Source organism: Erpetoichthys calabaricus, chromosome 5 (genome assembly GCF_900747795.2).
Source record: "Erpetoichthys calabaricus chromosome 5, fErpCal1.3, whole genome shotgun sequence".
In the NCBI taxonomy this organism is placed as follows: domain Eukaryota; kingdom Metazoa; phylum Chordata; class Cladistia; order Polypteriformes; family Polypteridae; genus Erpetoichthys; species Erpetoichthys calabaricus.
The window spans coordinates 145,001,667-145,019,748 of NC_041398.2; the positions used below are offsets into that span (position 1 = coordinate 145,001,667).

General features: G+C 37.1%; 2 protein-coding genes across 6 annotated transcripts in view; both read right to left on the reverse strand.

Annotated features, from left to right (window-relative positions):
- Nucleotides 1-2,497, reverse strand: part of stox2a (storkhead box 2a) — a 412,127-nt gene extending 409,630 nt beyond the window's left edge. Inside the window, exon 1 of one of the 3 annotated variants that reach the window (XM_051928429.1) lies at nucleotides 1,540-2,497. In XM_051928429.1, the coding sequence (XP_051784389.1) occupies nucleotides 1,540-1,882 (343 nt within the window). In that variant the 5' untranslated portion in view covers nucleotides 1,883-2,497. The remainder of the gene's footprint in view (nucleotides 1-1,539) is intronic. The other 2 variants (XM_051928431.1, XM_051928433.1) reach the window with 2 other exon arrangements.
- Nucleotides 1-18,082, reverse strand: part of trappc11 (trafficking protein particle complex subunit 11) — a 973,608-nt gene that overhangs the window by 448,712 nt on the left and 506,814 nt on the right. The window lies entirely within an intron of this gene.

Consider the following 18,082-nt stretch of genomic DNA (forward strand, 5'->3'; position numbering starts at 1 on the left):
AAATCACATCTTGTAATAGTCATTTGATAAGTGTTATAATCAATAATTTCATGATAAAATTTATTTGAATTGTGATTTTGTACTATTTAAAATTATGACATTATGTAATTGCCTTTATCCATTTTTATTACAGTATTTGTCACTGTGATGGGGACTGTAGAGCACTTTGAGTGACACACAGTCCATAAACTTTTGCACACTTTATCTTTTGACAACTTGTTCTAATCAGTAAATCAAATGGGAGAATCAGCAGCCGTTATCTCAAACGCAACTTTCGGCACTGCTACCATTCTCTACATGTTTCAGTTTTCTTTATTGGTTTCCATTGCACACTGTGCCACACGCTGGCACTGCTCAGGGTTAAGCAGTTCCGATTTTTCCCTGGCTTAATTCAACGCACAACAATGTTAAACCACAAAGCAAAAGACTGCTGACCGCCGTACGTTGTTAAAAGAGTTTAATCAATAAACATGTCCTAAATCTGCTGTACACTCTAGGTTTACTAAAAACATAAAATACAAATATAAATTTCTTACTACGAGTGACTACTTTCTTTTGAAAAGAGCCCACCCTGATAAAGGACTAAATGGGGATCTAAGTTTTACCTCCTAAAATCAGAGCAAATAAAGCACGAGGCAGGGTTTGAATCGAAAATGACAGAGGATTTCTTTTCTTAAAGAAAATATTTAAAATTGTAACTTTTTGCACTTAGGTAGTAAAAAATGGCACGTGAAATCCCACAATACCACTTTTTAACCGCTATCCATTACGCAATAACACCGATAAAACATTGTATTAGTGACTGAAGTAAACCTTTTTAAAATAAACAAACTGACAAATGAGTATGAAAAAATCTGGGCTATTAGATATTATATACAGGTTGGAGTGCGTTAAAGTAAGTTTCAGAAAGGAAAAAAATCATTCTAGGTGTATTTTAGATTTAGAGATGCTTGAATATTCAAAGATGTGCATTAAATCTATGACGTTGACTTAAATATTTGATCGCTAAAAAGATAGCCCAAAACAATCCGTTTTCTGTGAAAATTACTATTCAACGTATCAAACGACAAGAAATGCGACTTCACTTGATAATTGCTATGACTACTTTTTACCTCAATGCTTCACCCCATGGGTAAAAATATTTTAAAACACCAACCCCTAGCACGGCATAGGCCACCTGGGCGCATCGAGGAACTTGTAGCTGATAAAAATCTTCCGCGGACTCGTTTTAAATACGTGACTTTGGCTCGAACAGACAGAATGGTTAATCTAAAGAGGGTCTGGCATGACCATAATGAAACGTAAAAAGACATTAAATTCGTCAGGCATGTTTCCATTTAAAAGCAACATAATATCGCGGCCGATCAATCGAAGAAACACTTCTTACTACATCGCATTAACCCTTTCCTCGTCCCACAGAGACAAGCAGCACGGCTCCCGACACCATAAGAGCACCTAGAATGCGAAACATGCCATTGACTTGAGAGAACCTTGTGAAAATGTGAGTCCCCGAGGAAACTACGCCGCCCAGTTGCTTACCTAAATATTTGATCTCGAAACCCCGAGGCGGCTTCAGCGCTCTCCTCATCCAGCCCTCCCTCAGCACCTCCAAGTGGTCTTCTTTCCCTTGGATCAGCAGGACATGTTCGTCGATCCAACCCAAGAAAAACGTCTCCGAGACTGCGTCTGTGACTTTTTTATTCCAGAAATGCTGCATGTTTTCGGCTTTGAAGTCAGCGAAGATCTCGTAGCCCGTGTGGTGATGCTGCAGCTCGTCGCTGGCCGCAGGCACATTGTCGCCGCCAGTGCGGCATAGCACTATGGCCAGCGAGTGCGGAGCGATTTGCAGGAACTTGTCCATCTTCTCGAACATCGCACACATCACCGGGCGAGTACAGCAGAAGTGAATAGCCGGGAAATTGGCGCCCGGTTATCCCGTAAGGGCATACAGTAAATTCATAATGCTTTTTCCCCAAAGCAATAAAACCCACGATTTAAAACGCAAAGAAAAAGCGTTGGTTATCAGAATCAAGTAGCTGAAAGTATCGATGTAAAGTAAATCCGCAGAATTTATGGAAATAAAGATTTTTTCCTTTTTCTTCTCCTCCACCTCCTCGAGTATCGCGGTTTAGCAAACATCAAACATGACGGCAGAAGTACAATCGCCCCTATTCTGCCAGAATGGTTAAACTGTTCTGAATGTTTTCTGCACCTCTCCGAGACACGAGATCCCCTATACTCCAGCGGTGACCTACTTCTTAAGACATGCCCCTTCACAGGTTCTCTTCTTGACAGGTAACAGGGAACACCTCGTCTTCAGAAAGCGGTAAATACATTATTTTCCAGTGCAGCCAGGGCTCCACTATCCTTCTTCCAATTGTTACCCAGCTGACATATCGTGATTTCAGTCCGCATACAGTAAAAGCTAGAACCGCTTCAGTACTGCAGCAACAGCGTACTGCCTACAACAGCTGCACTCCAGCAGGTTCACCCACTTGCACACACGCAACGTAAGCAGATGTCTTTGACGACTCCATCTAGAGGCGGGCGGCAGACATTGCGACTGACGTCGCGCGCGCCCAACAGGTGAGCTGACCAGAAGATTTCAGTCCAGGTATGGTAACCAATCAGAACGTCCCTGCTACTCGCCTCCGGACAACCTGCTCGTTTAACCACTGGGTGCCGAAGAGTCTAGAGATGAACGAATGTCGGGACTAGGAAGTATGCTGTGTGATTTGGGGTACTGTTTGTTGTGCATTTCGGCAGCCAGAATACTTAATTCTGACATATTCGATTCCTTCTTATTTACTTTTTGAAATTTTAAAGTGAAGTGCATAATTAATGTAACGTGGATGCGTTTATCGGTCTCGGGAGCACAAATGAAAGAAGTTGCCACCAGTTTCGTAAACTCGTATTGTCGACAGTTTCTTTCCATTTCGTAATGTGGAATAGCGTGGTCATGTTTGTATTCTTGTTGCACGTTTCATTGCACAATCGGTCCTTGATATTCATTGATCACTTCATTTTTTTACTGATTGAGATAATTTAATAAAGATCAGACACGGGTTCTGAAGACAGATGGAAAAGGAATAGAATATTCTCGTGATCTGCTTAGCAGTAAATAACTTAATCATTGGCACTTAATACATTTCAAAATAAGTGCAACCTCTTAAATTGCAAACAGAGAAACTAAATTAAGCGATTTTTGATCTAATACTGAAATATCTGTTATATTTATAATCTTTTCTCTGATTTCCACCTAACCATATTCAAACTTTCTTTATCCAGCTCAGAATTGTGGCAGTCAGAGCCTCTCTTGGCTGCATCAGGCTCAAGGCATTTCTAGATTGGTCCTTTGTCATAAACTTGTTATCTTCTACTTTCATGACATCAATCTAAAGCAAGAGCTGACCTCTAACTACAGAATAGTTAGGGTGAAACCTGTAACCACCTGGGGTCTCCTGAGATTGAAGGTGAAAACTACTCATTTAATATGAGTCCTTGAAACAATATGTTCAGAAGAACAGGACACACACATAGGATTAAAAAAAGGTCTGCTTCCATCCTGGAAATTAAATCTGATAATGTTAAATAGTTAAAAAGAAACTGGTCCTTTAAGTTGAATGCAGTTTCTGTATGCTACATTCTTTACCATTTTAATAAAACACTATTTGGTATAATTATTATTGTCTAGTATGGGCAGTATAGTGGACTGAACTGATGCACAAAGATTTGGCATAGCAGTTTAATACTGAAGTATGTGGTGTCTCCAGTTCAGAGCACTTAGACATTTGTTCAGTTGCCAACAGAAGTGTCCACACAGTAAAGTCTGTTTGCTTCCCTCTCTCGTTTCTATCTTCTTCTTCCTCCACAATCTGAACACATGTTGCCAGGTTGCTTGTCAACTCTTAATTATCCAAATGATATTTATTCTGTGTTAAACTGGTTACCTATCCCCAACTGTTTTCAACTTTATCCTTCCATGTGAGGCTCTTGGTTCTTGTATCCCTTACAAGAATATATTTAAAAGTAGAAAAAGAAATGTTACGAGACACTATTTTTCAAATGTATAGCCTTTATCACAGATTATACAGCAAAAACGTTGTGAATCTAAGCTTCTTTTGGAACTAGTGAACAGCTTTCTCTGGATCATCATAGAATATGGTACATCACTTAGTAATGCCCTTAACTGGAGTATAGTCACATTATAATCTGAAGCCATGTCTGTTGCCGCTGATCTGTCTTGTATCTCATTCCATGGTCAGGATTAATTGATGGGTTGAGGCAGCTGTGGTGTCTTTAGCCTCAGTAAAACATTTAGGATAAGAAGAAGTGAAAAGGATTCTTAACAGTTGTGTATGACGGCAGCCATAATTATTTTTATGTCAATTAGTAGATGTGGTTTCAGTAGAAACAGTCCAACCATAAACTTCGATAAGGATGGACTGTTTTAAATTAAAGGATCTCCATTCTGGATTTAAGTTCTGAGACAGACGGGTTTTCCCTCACTTTAGCACAGAGATCAATTTAAAGTTTAGGGGCCCTGTTACTAAAGGCTCTGTAGCTTACAATAGACATTTATTTTTGAAATGTATAGAAGACCTATATTTTATGGCCACAAAATATATTCATGAGTGTGTATGCATTAAAATGCTCTGTTAATTACAGTACTGCAAAATAGCTATAAGTGTTTTTAGTAAGATTCTGATTTCAATATAAATGGAGGTTTGTATTTTAAATTATGAAAAGGACTGAAATGGCCATACTTCACAGTATGAGCAGGAATCCTTGTGAGAGCATTTTGCACTCATTACTTCCTGGAAATGTAACAATTTCACAAGACTGTGTATAAACAATTGTAATAGTAAATTCTACGTGAAATAAATACATAAACTCATTTTTTATGTACTTGCTTAAAAGGAATCCACAAATTTTTTTACTGGAAAAATATGGCTTTGGATAATGGTCTACATGAAATACCATTATACCTGTATGTTTATTCAGGAAAACTCCCATCCATTCTGTCATTTTAAAGTTGATGGTGTTTTGGCACGGTTTCCAGGATTAGTACGTACACATAGAACCTGTTGGTGTTTGACACATACTCCTCATTTATCCAGTGTTTTAACTCCCTGAAATGATTATTAGTGACACAACAGGAGACACACCACAAGGTTTGAGTGATAAATATAGTTGAGTGTATGTATCAATCAAGGTTAATGTTTCTTCTAATGTATCATTTATAATAATAAAAACAAACAACAACTTCCTTCTGAATTTTATAAAAAAAATAGTTTATGAGGTTGCAAACTGACTGTTAAGGGAAACATTTAATCAGTTAAATTTATTAATACCAAGAACTGGTTTTAAAATCTGAATAGGATTTTAACAAATACCTGGTCTACTGCAACTCTCCAGAGCCAAACTAGGAATCCCTACCCTACAGAAAAAAACTACTTTATAAAATTCCTTTTAGTGTCCTTTCCTTTTAGAAAATTCTAGAAGAGGTAACAGGTGGATGCAGCCCTATAGTCCCATTTTTGTTGTTTTCACCCTACAGGTTAAATCAGAATTTACAAAAATGGGGAAACAGTGTAAGGGAGGTGGTGAAAATATAATTGGAATTAATTTTGTCTACTACTAGTTGTTACCTTTCTTCCTAAGCTGAGCTTGATGATGGAAAGAGGAAGATAGTGATGTTTTACCCATTTGTTAATTTAACTATTTGCTTTGCAAGTAGGAAAAAAAAGGTGAGGCACTAACCTTCTTTTGGATCTGGATCATCAAAGAATATGGTACATCACTTAGTAGTGTCCTTAACTGTGGTACAGTCACATTATGATCTGAATCCATGTGTTACGGGAGGTGTTGAATAATTAGACTCAACTTGTGACCTCACTTATTCTGTAGATGAACTTCTTTATAACACGTGCAATTGCCACAGGTTGTCTGGTAAGAACAGTCAGAAAGAGGAAATGTCCAAATAATTATTTATTAAAATACAAATCCATGCCACTCAGCTCTTTAATTAGTTGTTACACCAGGGTTAGAAAATGATGATTTTATAAATAATATACTGTATATGTGTGAGGTTTCCTTTAAGAAAACAGAGGGAAAAGTAAATATTCATTTAAAACTAGTATAATAAATGCAAATAATAACTTAAGAACTTGACTGAACTAAATACTGTATAATAATGTGTTGAACAAACTGCAATGGACAATATGATACCATAAAGAATAATAATGAATAAAATACTATTTGGTACTTACAACGTAATGCACAGGGGACTGTTATTAAACAAGCTTGAAAGCATTGATGCAATTTAAATATAACGAGAAGTACTATTCATGAACTGCAATATTAAAACACAAGCATTACTGGTTACAAATAACGATACGTTCAAAACTACAACTGTCTGAACAATATATAATAAATTAATATGAAATAACAGTAAAATTGCTTAACAATTACGAATATATACAGAGACATTACTTTCACGTGACAATGAAGACATGATACAGGTATAAGGACATAATACTTACTTCTTACAGATGCAATAACTCCTAGGAAGATATCTACTAGGCAGCATGGTGGCACAGTGGGTAGCACTGCTGCCTCGCAGTTAGGAGACCCGGGTTCGCTTCCCGGGTCCTCCCTGTGTGGAGTTTGCATGTTCTCCCCGTGTCTGCATGGGTTTCCTCTGGGTACTCCGGTTTCCTCCCACAGTCCAAAGACATGCAGGTTAGGTGGATTGGAGATTCCAAATTGTCCCTAGTGTGTGTGTGTGCGCCCTGCCCGGGGTTTGTTTCCTGCCTTGTGCCCTGTGTTGGCTGGGATTGGCTCCAGCAGACCCCCATGACCCTGTAGTTAGGATATAGCAGGTTGGATAATGGATGGATGGAAGATATCTACTCCAGGGCTGGGCAAAAGTTCTTGGGCCAATCTTAGGACTTTACAATCTGACAGGTTATACTAAAAGATTGGTTGCGCAGTGAACAGCAACCTGTAGAGGCCATTCAGGTTTTAAAACGGGAACTGACAGCAGCTGAATAGCGAATCTTTTGTACACCGTGTCTGTCACCACTGATCTGTCAACTGAGAAAAAAGGTTTTTCCTCAATGCTGTTGATTAGATATGTATTTATAAATACTACCTTTTATTATTATTACATAGTCAATGTCTTTAACACATTAGAGTTAAACTTTGAATACAAGTACCAAGAACAAGATTAGCTGTTTTTTTGTTGTTTTGAATATATAAGATTGTACAGTACATTCGATATAAGCAGTCTTAGAATGAAATGAAAACCATGCATGTGGTATAAGCAATTTAAAGTATATATTGAGTGGACTGCATTTTCTAGTTAATTACACTTTTAAGCTTTTGTTTCTGCCATTGCCACCATTTATCCGGGATTATTAAAATAAGCATTATGCTAAAGTGGCACCTTACACTCTTAACCCCAATCCTAAGGCTCCTATTTCAGGTGTGTTACTCAAGTTTGGATTGTAGCATATGTACCAGTTAGAACAAGATTGTCTTGCTTAAAAATATTCACGCCACTTTTAATCTGCTAATGATTCAGTGTTGAACATCTGTATTTTCAGACAACAGACAGAATGATTCATAATTGTAATGTAACAATTAAAAATGAAGGTAAAAATCCTACCTGTTTGGTGCGAGTTTTATACTAATAAGATGTATTGGGTCCAGGTAATGTGATTTCCTTTGTGTTTAGTTTTATACTTGAGCACAGTTTGGCCTCAATTAGAAATGCCAAAAATATAACTTCTTAAGGGTTTTAATTTTACATTGATTTTTAATCTAAAGTGAACAGCAAAGATAGGTGTTTGCATATATTTTAGTAGTTTGTGGTCTAGCTTGAAATAAAGAGCTCTTGGTCTCCTTGTGCAAAGACAAACAAAAGGGTTAGCCAGGTACGCCAATGCATTTGTATGTTTTACACATTAATCTGTATTGTTGAAAGATCTGCTCCTTCTGGAAATGTTGAAGAACCATTCTTCATTGAACTCCTTGCTCAGGTCTTAAATTAAAATTTAGGGCTGATTTGCAGTAGCTGCATCTCAGATTATTCCATGGACATTTTTCTGATGGAATATGTGCTTTGACATTCCTTTGTCAGAGTTCTGTTCTTTCAAGTGCACATTTTTTGTAATGTGTACACATTACAAATAAATTCTTTTTTGTCAGCCTCCTCTGACTAGCAACAGTAGTAAAATACTAACAGACCCAAAAAAAACTGCACCTGTATAGGAAAGTTGACTATTATGAGCTTTAGTCTGAAATTTATTGTTATTTTAGAAATAATTTAATGAATAGTTTAACATGCTAATATTAAATCACATATATTAACATGATGGGGGTAATACTTTATTTTTATTCTCTATCAGATATATCCATCTAATTTTTGATTACCTGGCTGACCTATCTCCAATCCCCATTACTTTCCCCATGCTCTCTTTTTAATTCTTTTAATAGACATGTGAAAAAGTACATGAAATTGTTGGATGTGAGATTTGGGTTTGGTTAAATAATTATCTGAAAAACATGGGATATAATTAAATGGTGCAGCTGTTTGAATTTTTTTTCTCTCTCTCTCTGTACAGTATATACATACACATATATGACAGGAACAGGTCTGACACACCCAAAGCCGCAGCAGAATTGGCAGACAAGGTCCTGAAAGTCAACTGCTTGTGTGATAGGCACCTCACAGGACAACAATTTGAAGCACAGCTTAACAGCTGAGCAGTAGCCGTGTCTCCAAATGTTGATTTGTTCTATGGTTCAATTTCAGAGTAAATTGAGACTAGTAGTGTCTCAGGCAAGCTTCCTTTTCTTATTTTGCAATTTTAGCAATGGCTTTCTAACTGCCACTCGAGCTGTCAAACCAGTAGGATGAAGTCTTCTCTTCAGAGTTGAAAGTAACCCTTACTTACTTTGGACCACTGTCCTGTGAGGCATCTGTATTCCAATAAAAACAGGAAGAAATGGCATGTTCTAAAATTTTTGAATGTATCTATTTCTTTCATAGCTGTTCTCATTTTTACATGCCCTGTGAGTGTACAAATGAGAGTTCCACCAGAGGAATGCTGCATTCCTGTGTATAGGAGGAATGCATGGCCCCGGAAAGCAGCCTCCCTCTGTTCTTCTGTTATTGTGGTCTCTCGGCTGGGAAAGGTACCAACCAAGCAACCCAGCCAGGATGCTCGTCCATCCACATCCTTCCATAAAGACTTCCTGGCCTGGTAAGGTACTATCCATTTCAGTCAGGATGCCAAACAGCCTGTGTTATCTGTGACAATACATATGTATAAAATGATACAGGTATAAGTGACTTGTATAATTTTATGACCATTAAAGCCAATTGGTACATATTCTAATATTCTTTAATGCCAATAACATTTAAAGGTAAGTTAAATAAAATTAAGAAGAAAACGCATCTACTTATTTAGACATTTTTAAAGCCTTAACTTTCATATTCAAAAAGATCTGAAAATTGTACAATTTTGAACTACTATTGTATTGTAACCCTATTTCTAAGATGAAATAAGAAAAAACAATATTAAAGTTAAGCAGAAATAGAATAAATGTGAAATGGTAAGAACAATAAAAAATGTTCAACCAGCAATACATGATTCTAATAACTCTAACTATATCTTCATTAAGTAATGGTTGGCATAGTGCTCAGCACAACAGCAGCTGCCTCTCAGCTCCTGAGTTTTTCTCAGTTCCCAGCTCCATTCCTTTTATGTGGATTTTGTTTATTAAGCATAGTGTGACAGCACTAAAAACTTCACTGTAAAACTGCCATAATGGGAAAACAAGATGTAAAAATAAATTAAGTTGTGAAAGCATCTAAATAAAAGAAAAAATTACAGAAGACATGGAATTGCACAGCAATCAAAATTAAATAAAACATTGTAAGTTAATTTTAAAACTATGTACTAAATAAGTTTATTTTTTTATTTCATTGTTTACCTTCAGCTTATTTGTATTACTTAATTTGAAATGGGCTCAAACATTTGGCAAATTGTGTACACATGTACGAAGGACATTCTACTGTGAATCAGTTTGGGAACAACAGATACTTGTACATACTTTCCATGACCTTTTTTTTTGTTTATATAGCCTTGGGCGGGGAAAAGAATCTTTTGAAACAAATTCCTTCCACCCGTCGCCAAACCTTTTTAATCCAACCCAAAGTCAATGTTAAAAGAACAACTGCATGTGGTAGTGCAAGTTAATTTTTAATTCCCATGTATCAGGAAGCTTTAGACAAAAAAAAATGCAAATTAAGACTGAATGCACACCAAGGGAGAGAATAAATTAGATGTTATTCTGGGCCTGGCTAAAATTATTTTGAGGATGAATTAACTGCATGTCAGCTTTTTTCGCCAGCTCACTCAATGCCATTACTAAAGTTTTAAGAAATTGGTCAGTTTGATTCTGGCTCACCTATTAATTCCTGAGATGAGTCATACAATAAAAATAATTCTCTCATTTTTTTGTTTGCGTTATAGAGTTTATTACTGTATGCACATATATTAGAATAAATTAGGCAAAGTTAATGAAGGAAGTAAAGAAAACAAACCATTTACTTCTCTGCCCTAATTAAGAAAATGTCATAAAATTCAAACAATCCGTAACAGAAGCATATTTTAGGATGTGCATGTGGTGGCATACCATTCTGAAGTCTCAAACAAATAATCATTTTGCTGAGGAAAACTGTTCATAGAACACAAAAACATTTATTATATGTTTTTAATTAATAGGAATTTTTAATAACTCAAGGTACAACTGAATGTTATTGAGAAAAGGGCTTATTTTATTTATTTTTGCCTAGAATGGCTGAAAGAAAGGACCTCAGTAACTTTGAAAGCTGTTTTTTTTACTACATTTGTATGGAGTTTCAGTGATTGCAACCCATCATAATGTTTTCTAAGAAACTGTATCAAAGATTGGAGACATACACATTTTTGTATATACTCGATCGTTTTTATTGTTTATACCGTCCATTTCTGTAGGTATCACCATAACATCCAGACCTAACTGGGAGTTACTTGGGTAATGTCTGAGTAGGATATGAAAAGGTGGACGCAGGAAAGAAGAGTAACATGAAACGTGGGCTATCTGTAGGGATAGGATGAAGACCTAGAGAGAGAAATGAGGGGTTATGGGTGTGGAAGAAGAGCATCTGAGTCTTGTGAAAAGAACGGTGAGGGTAGTTTAGAGCAGGGGTCCCCAACCCCCGGTCCGCAGCCGTCTGACAGCGGGCTGCGAGAGAACTGCCGGCAACGGAGACTCACTCAGACTTTTCAGAACGCTTGGTGGGCGGGGCTTTGCAGCGGCGCACAGAGAGGAGAGAGACTGAGGTGAGAGAGTATTACATCAAAGTATTTTTATGGTCCCGACAGTTTCCCCCTATAACACGAGTCTATAGAAATCGCGTTACTACGAAATACATTCAGCAGATGCTTTCATTACAACGAAGTGACCTTGAAATGCTTGAACGAATCATCCACAGAGCAGTTAGATCTGTGGTCACAGCTCAGTTGTGCACATTTGCACAACGATCCCCAAACAGAAACATTGTAAAAAAAATCTCTTTCTTTGAACTTTCCTCGTACTGTTTTTTTTTTTGCTGTTTTTGTTTTCTGTGGTTTTCAGTGATACCTTTTGCTTATTGCTTGTCAACACTTGAAAAACATCCATTGGAATTTAACTCATTGTCACCCTCCTATAGAAACGGCAGACATGAAAAAAAGATAGCAGTGTTAATGTTTGTGATATGCAATCTGTAGGAATGGCAAATGCAAAGCATATGGGAACTGCTTAATAACTTAATAATAATAGAAATGTTATGTAAATTATGTATAAAACTACCCCCCCCCCCCCCCCCCCCCCCCAACCGGTCCGTGGGAAAATTTGCATCTAATAAAGTGGTCCTTGCTGTCAAAAATGTTGGGGACCACTGGTTTAGAGAGTAGATGGCTCCCATGGGCAACACCAACTGGAAGCCAAGTTAGGCTTCTGATCTACAGCCTACAAATAAACGGTCTTGTTTAAGGGACCTTTCTCCGCCAGCTGTGTTCCGAGTCAGGTAATCCTCTTTTAACCTGGTTACTACATTACCAGTGCTTGACAAGCTCATTTAAAAACAGGAGTGAATATTCAGGATTCAACTCCCAGGCAAGACATAACCTAAGTGGGCACAAATGGAAAAACACTTCAGACTTGTGAGACAGGTACATGGTTTTTTTTGGGGGGGGGGGGGGGGTGTATGGGGGGTTGTTTAGGAAAGAATTGTACACTGTAGGCTTGGAAGTACACTATTTCGTGAAAGTGATTTGCAGCAGACTGTATTGTGTGCAAGTCAAATCATTCTGCACCGGCATATTTTCTTTAGTAGGTTTTTATATTACAGTATTGCACTGAGTTTGATCATTTAGACTGAGGTTGTGTATTTTTGTCTTTAGAAATCTGAACCCACTGTACATTTCTGGATCAAGGTGTCCTTTATGCTTTGATTAAGGCAGACTGAAAAATAAGCATGCATTTTATACAGTGCATGGAACTCACTTAGAAAAGTGAATGTTTGGTAAGCTTTGGGATGTGGATATCTTAGATCAGTGGTTCTCAAACCTGGTCCAGGGGACCCCATCCAGCTGTAGGTTTTTGTTCTAAACAGTTTCACAATCAGTGAATCATTTTACTTTGTATTGATCCCATTTAATTAGCTAGCTTTTTTTCTCTTCACTTATTCTGAAAAGCACAGCATGTGATTTTAACATTTAAAAGACATTTAGAATGATATGGATTTTTCCTATACCTTTAAGAGCTTATCTCTTGTTGATTTCCTTTTAGTTTGCTCCCTTAATTGCATTCTAATAAAAATAATTAGAAATGAACGGAGCAGACACTGAATACTTAAAGACTGCATCTACGGTACTTCAGTTTCAGACCCACTAATGTGCTCATTAGGAAATGGATTAAATAACCTGCAAAAACAGAATGACAACCATGATGATTTTAAAAACTGAGTTTAAAATAACATTAAATTATCTCCATGTCCATCCATTCATCTTGTGAACTTGCTTATCCTTATCCAGAGCAGGATTGCAGGAAAGCTGGAGTAAGCAATGAGTGTGAGTCAAGAACAATTTCTGGAGTAACATGCTGTACATAAGTGGTAACTTTTTATTAGAATGTGCCAAGCAAACTTACTTTTGTGTTCTACACTGACCACAAAACACAGAAACTGGGAAATAACAGATTGCCTAACTAGGCAAAAGGAGTTCAATTAAAAACAGAAGATGGATGGAACAAGTTTGGACTGAGTTTGAGAAGCACTTCCTTAGAGAACCTGCAGGGCTGTTGAAAATCTAAGAGTGCAGGTGGGATGGAGGATGCCAGGACAATGCAAGATGAAAGAAAGCCTTACATGTGCGTAAACATTTTGCCTGCAAGCTGTGGGTAGTTGGTGTCTAAGCACTAGAGAAATATTTAAAGATCTGTAGAGAAGAACTAATATCAGTTTCAATTAAGGTATGTCAAGAATTGGCAAGATGGAGTGAGGGTATTCTTTTTCTGCCTTTATTTTCATTTGTTACAAGTAGTTTGTGATTATTTAAGTACAACTGCTGCTAAAGGTCAACCTCCGTTCTCTTTAGTGGCACATCAAAGACTGCTTCTTTCAAGTCCAGCAATCAAGTAGAGCTGATTGAGAGGTAATTGAGGACACGTAACATGCAAGCACATGAAAAGTACAGTACTTAAGGGGCTGTAAAGAAACAGCTATGCTGCATCTATCTCCAGAGGAAAACCAAAGAAAGAGCCACAACCACTGATGAAGCCATAAGTGATAAACACCTTTACTCTTTTCAAGAAACCCAACTGATGAAATAACAGGTTATAGAAGTGTTGGTCAAAAGAAGAACAAAGTCTGGTTCTCTAGCCCACAAATGGCAAACAGGTGCACTTGACAAACATTTCTGGAAACTCAAATTTTCTGGAGAGTAGAAGCCAACCCAGCACAACAAATCCTGAAACACTCATCCAAAGTAAAAGACAAGAGCAACAAAATGCACTGAATTACTGAGTGTTAATAATCGGATTTGCCAAGTGCATGTGTTCGTAATAACATTTTTTTAATGTACACTATCTGGGGACATGAAATGCAGCAAGACTATCATGTCCTCCTTCTCTTGCCTTGGTCTCTAAAAATTGCTCAGTTAGGTCTTGTTCGTACTGAATACTAAATCATATTCATTGCCAAAATGAGTGGAATAGAATAATCTGTTGGCTGAAAAGCCAGGGTATTTGTACAGAAATGTTTGACCGTGTCCATGATGATGAAATCTAAGTGTGGACCAACATTTTTTGGAAGGGCTTTGGTTTTTGAGGCGAGAATGTGGCCAGTATTTTACTAATGTAGACATACAGTTAGGTCCATAAATATTTGGACAGAGACAACTTTTTTCTAATTTTGGTTCTGTACATTACCACAATGAATTTTAAATGAAACAACTGGGGACCTTTTGCTTCCAAAACTTCAAACATGTTTTGAGGTTTTACTGTGTTATAAGTTAAAAGTAGCTGAATCCTATCAGTGACTGGGGTAGCATGAACATGTGCTCTCATTGTGGTGGTGATTTTGTCAAATGCAAATAAAGCAAGCAGGTTTTTGATATAGTACAGGGCCGTTGTTGCAAAAAAGTACAACATAAAGCACTGGATTGGGTGGTGGAGGCAGCACAGAACATTACTGGTGTTCATCTATCTCTATTCATGACATACACAACACTTGCTTCTTTAGAAAGGCAAACAATGTAACCAAAACTTCAGCCATATCACAGCTGCTTTTCACTGTCCTTCCTACTGGCAAACAATACAGGACCATCGGACCCACACCTGCAAATTCAGAAATAGTTTCTAAACATAAATTGTAAAGTTGCTGACCAGTCAGTCATACAATTTCAAATAGTGTATGTACTGTATATACAAGGATGCCTTATACAGTAGCAAATTACTAACACAGTATACCAGGTGTCTGGGCTGCTGTCATGGAAGAAAATCTGTGAAGAAACTTGTCCCAATTGTTGTGAGTGAGACTGCAGCATTTTAAATGTCAAGTCAAGTTCTCTTTATTGTCATCGCAGCCATATACAAATAATGTACATGGGGAAATGAAATTGTGTGCCTTCAGGCCCATGGTGTAACTTGCAACAACACAAGACAGCATAAAGTTTAACACACTTTACAACAAAGTGCAAAACTGGAATCCGTACAATAAAATGTACAAGAAATTATTTCTTTAGTTGTTAGGTTATTAAAGTTATTATTATTACTCTAACCTAGTTCCAAAAAATTAGAATATAAGTAGAGTTAAGGATTAAAAGAAAAAAAAAAATGACCAGTTTTTGCTCGTTTACAATAACAATAAACTTGTTAAAAACTGTAAACTTTTAATGTCAATCAAAATGTTCTAACCTATTACTCTGCTTGTATGACAGTAATAAACTCCTTAACATTATACATTTAATATTAACTATTTCTAAATAGATGGTTCACTATTTTTTTTTAACTACCATAAAAAGATAAGCTAAGTGTTAAAGATAATAAAACATTAAATTGTAAAGCTTAGTCCAAACAGAAACTTCTTTATTTTATAGCACTTCTGTATTTTAATTGCAAAAATATGGCAAACGGCTATGTTGTTTGTTTGGTAAATGGTAAGAATTGAAACAAAAAAAAAAAAAAAAACACAAAGCTTGAAATTCATTTTATTTAAGAGATCCTACTGACGTCATTGAAGGATATTGAATTGAATTCTGCTGATTTCCATATTCTGTACATTTTCTATTTCCTCGAATTTAAGATCTGAATATTCTGCTCAAAAAATTGAAGGAACACTTTTTAATCAGAGTATAGCATCAAGTCAATGAAACTTCTGGGATATTGATCTGATCAGTTACGTAGCAGAGGGGGTTGTTAATTAGATTCAGCTGCATTGGTGTTAATTAAATTAACAACAGGTGCACTAGAGGGGCAACAATGAGACGTGGAGGCCACTGACATTTTTTCCTCCTCATCTTTTCTGACTGTTTTTTTCACTAGTTTTGCATTTGGGTACAGTCAGTGTCACTACTGGTAGCATGAGGCGATATCTGGACCCTACAAAGATTGCACAGGTAGTCCAACTTTTCCAGGATGACACATTAATACATGTCACTACCAGAAAGTCTGCTGTGTCTCCCAGCACAGTCTCAAGGGTATGGAGGAGATTCCAGGAGACAGGCAGTTACTCTAGGAGAGGACTATAAGGTCTTTAACCCATCAGCAGGACCAGTATTTACTCCTTTGGACAAGGAGGAACAGGATGAGCACTGCCAGAGCCCTACAAAATGACCTCCAGCAGGCCACTGGTGTGAATGTCTCTGACGAAACAATCAGAAACAGACTTCATGAGGGTGGCCTGAAGGCCCGACATTCTCTAGTGGGCTTTGTGCTCACTGCCCAGCACCATAAAGCTCGATTGGCATTTGCCATAGAATACCAGAATTGGCAGGTCCCCCACTGGTGTCCTGTGATTTTCACAGTTGAGAGCAGGTTCACCCTGAGCACATGTGACAGACATGAAAGGGTCTGGAGACGCTGTGGAGAACATTATGGTGCATGTAACATCGTTCAGCATGACTGGTTTGGTGGTGGGTCAGTGATGGTCTGGGGAGACACATCCATGCAGGGACCCAGAGACTTGTACAGGCTAGACAATGGCACCTTAAATGCCATTAGATATTGGGATGAAATTCTTGGACCCATTGTCAGATAAGCTTAGGCACCTGCTCCTCAGGTTTTTCTTAAGTCTTTGACAATGCTAATATTAAGTGTCTGTTAATGGTTAAGCTTTTAGTAGTGAAATTTAAATCCAAAATCTAAATTCTCTATAAATTTATAGAATTAAATCTGTGAAATCTGAATTCTCAGTACATTTTGGGAAATGATTTAATGAAATCCAAGATTAATGAAAATGTACATGAGGAATCATTTAAATAATAAAATGTCTACATAGACTGTTAAAAATGAAGGTCAAAAGGACCATCCACATGAAAGTTCCAGAAAGAACCTTTATTTATTTAGATCCATAACAGATTGCACACATAGCCATTTATATATGATAACAGAGTTGTGAAATACCAATGGATTCCTGATTTAAAACGACACTTACTGCATAAAACTATGCTAAGTTTGCATTTTCTTGATTAGTTCATATCTTGATAGAGAGCCTGCTATTCATGAAGGATTTCCATTTTGTTAGCATATCAAAAATATTTTCAAAGTTGAAAGAATCAATTTCATGTGTAAACAACTTTCATAGAATGAAATGGTTCTTGGTCAAGAAATGGTTCTAAGAGCAACCACACCAACTAGTAAAGTGCCATTTTAGAACCATTACGTTTAAGGAGTGTAGTGTGAAATTCAGTACTTTACTTTTCTCGGCAACTTACTTACATGTCTAAAATGCTGTTTGACGTAAGGTGCACTGACCCTGTCTGAGACACTTTAGGGTATCAGGAAATGAAACCTAGTAGGGGAACAAGCCAAAATCAGAATGAAAAGTCAAGCTAATCTGTTTAAATTGCTCACAAAAAAATAATCAAGGTGCCAAAAATGAACACAGTTCTAAAGCCAGAAAGTTAATTACCACAAAAAATTGCATGCTAATACATGGGCAATCTACAAACTCAGAGGAGAACAATGCTGAGCTTTAAACTAGATGCATTATTGAGGTCAGATGTCACAACCTCCTTAACTACACCCAACTGGGAGCCATTCCTCAACAACGGGACTCACAAAATGGTGGCACCCACAGCATATGTAAAACAGTATGGCGTGATGGCATAGTGCTATAAATTTTTTTACTTTCTCAAAATGTCTTTTATGAAGAAATAAACATTATTTTCACAATCCTTGGGGTCAAAAACACATGAATAACCATTTACTTTGCTTTAAAAAGTCCAGGGAATCAACAAAAAATTAATAAAAACTGCTGAAC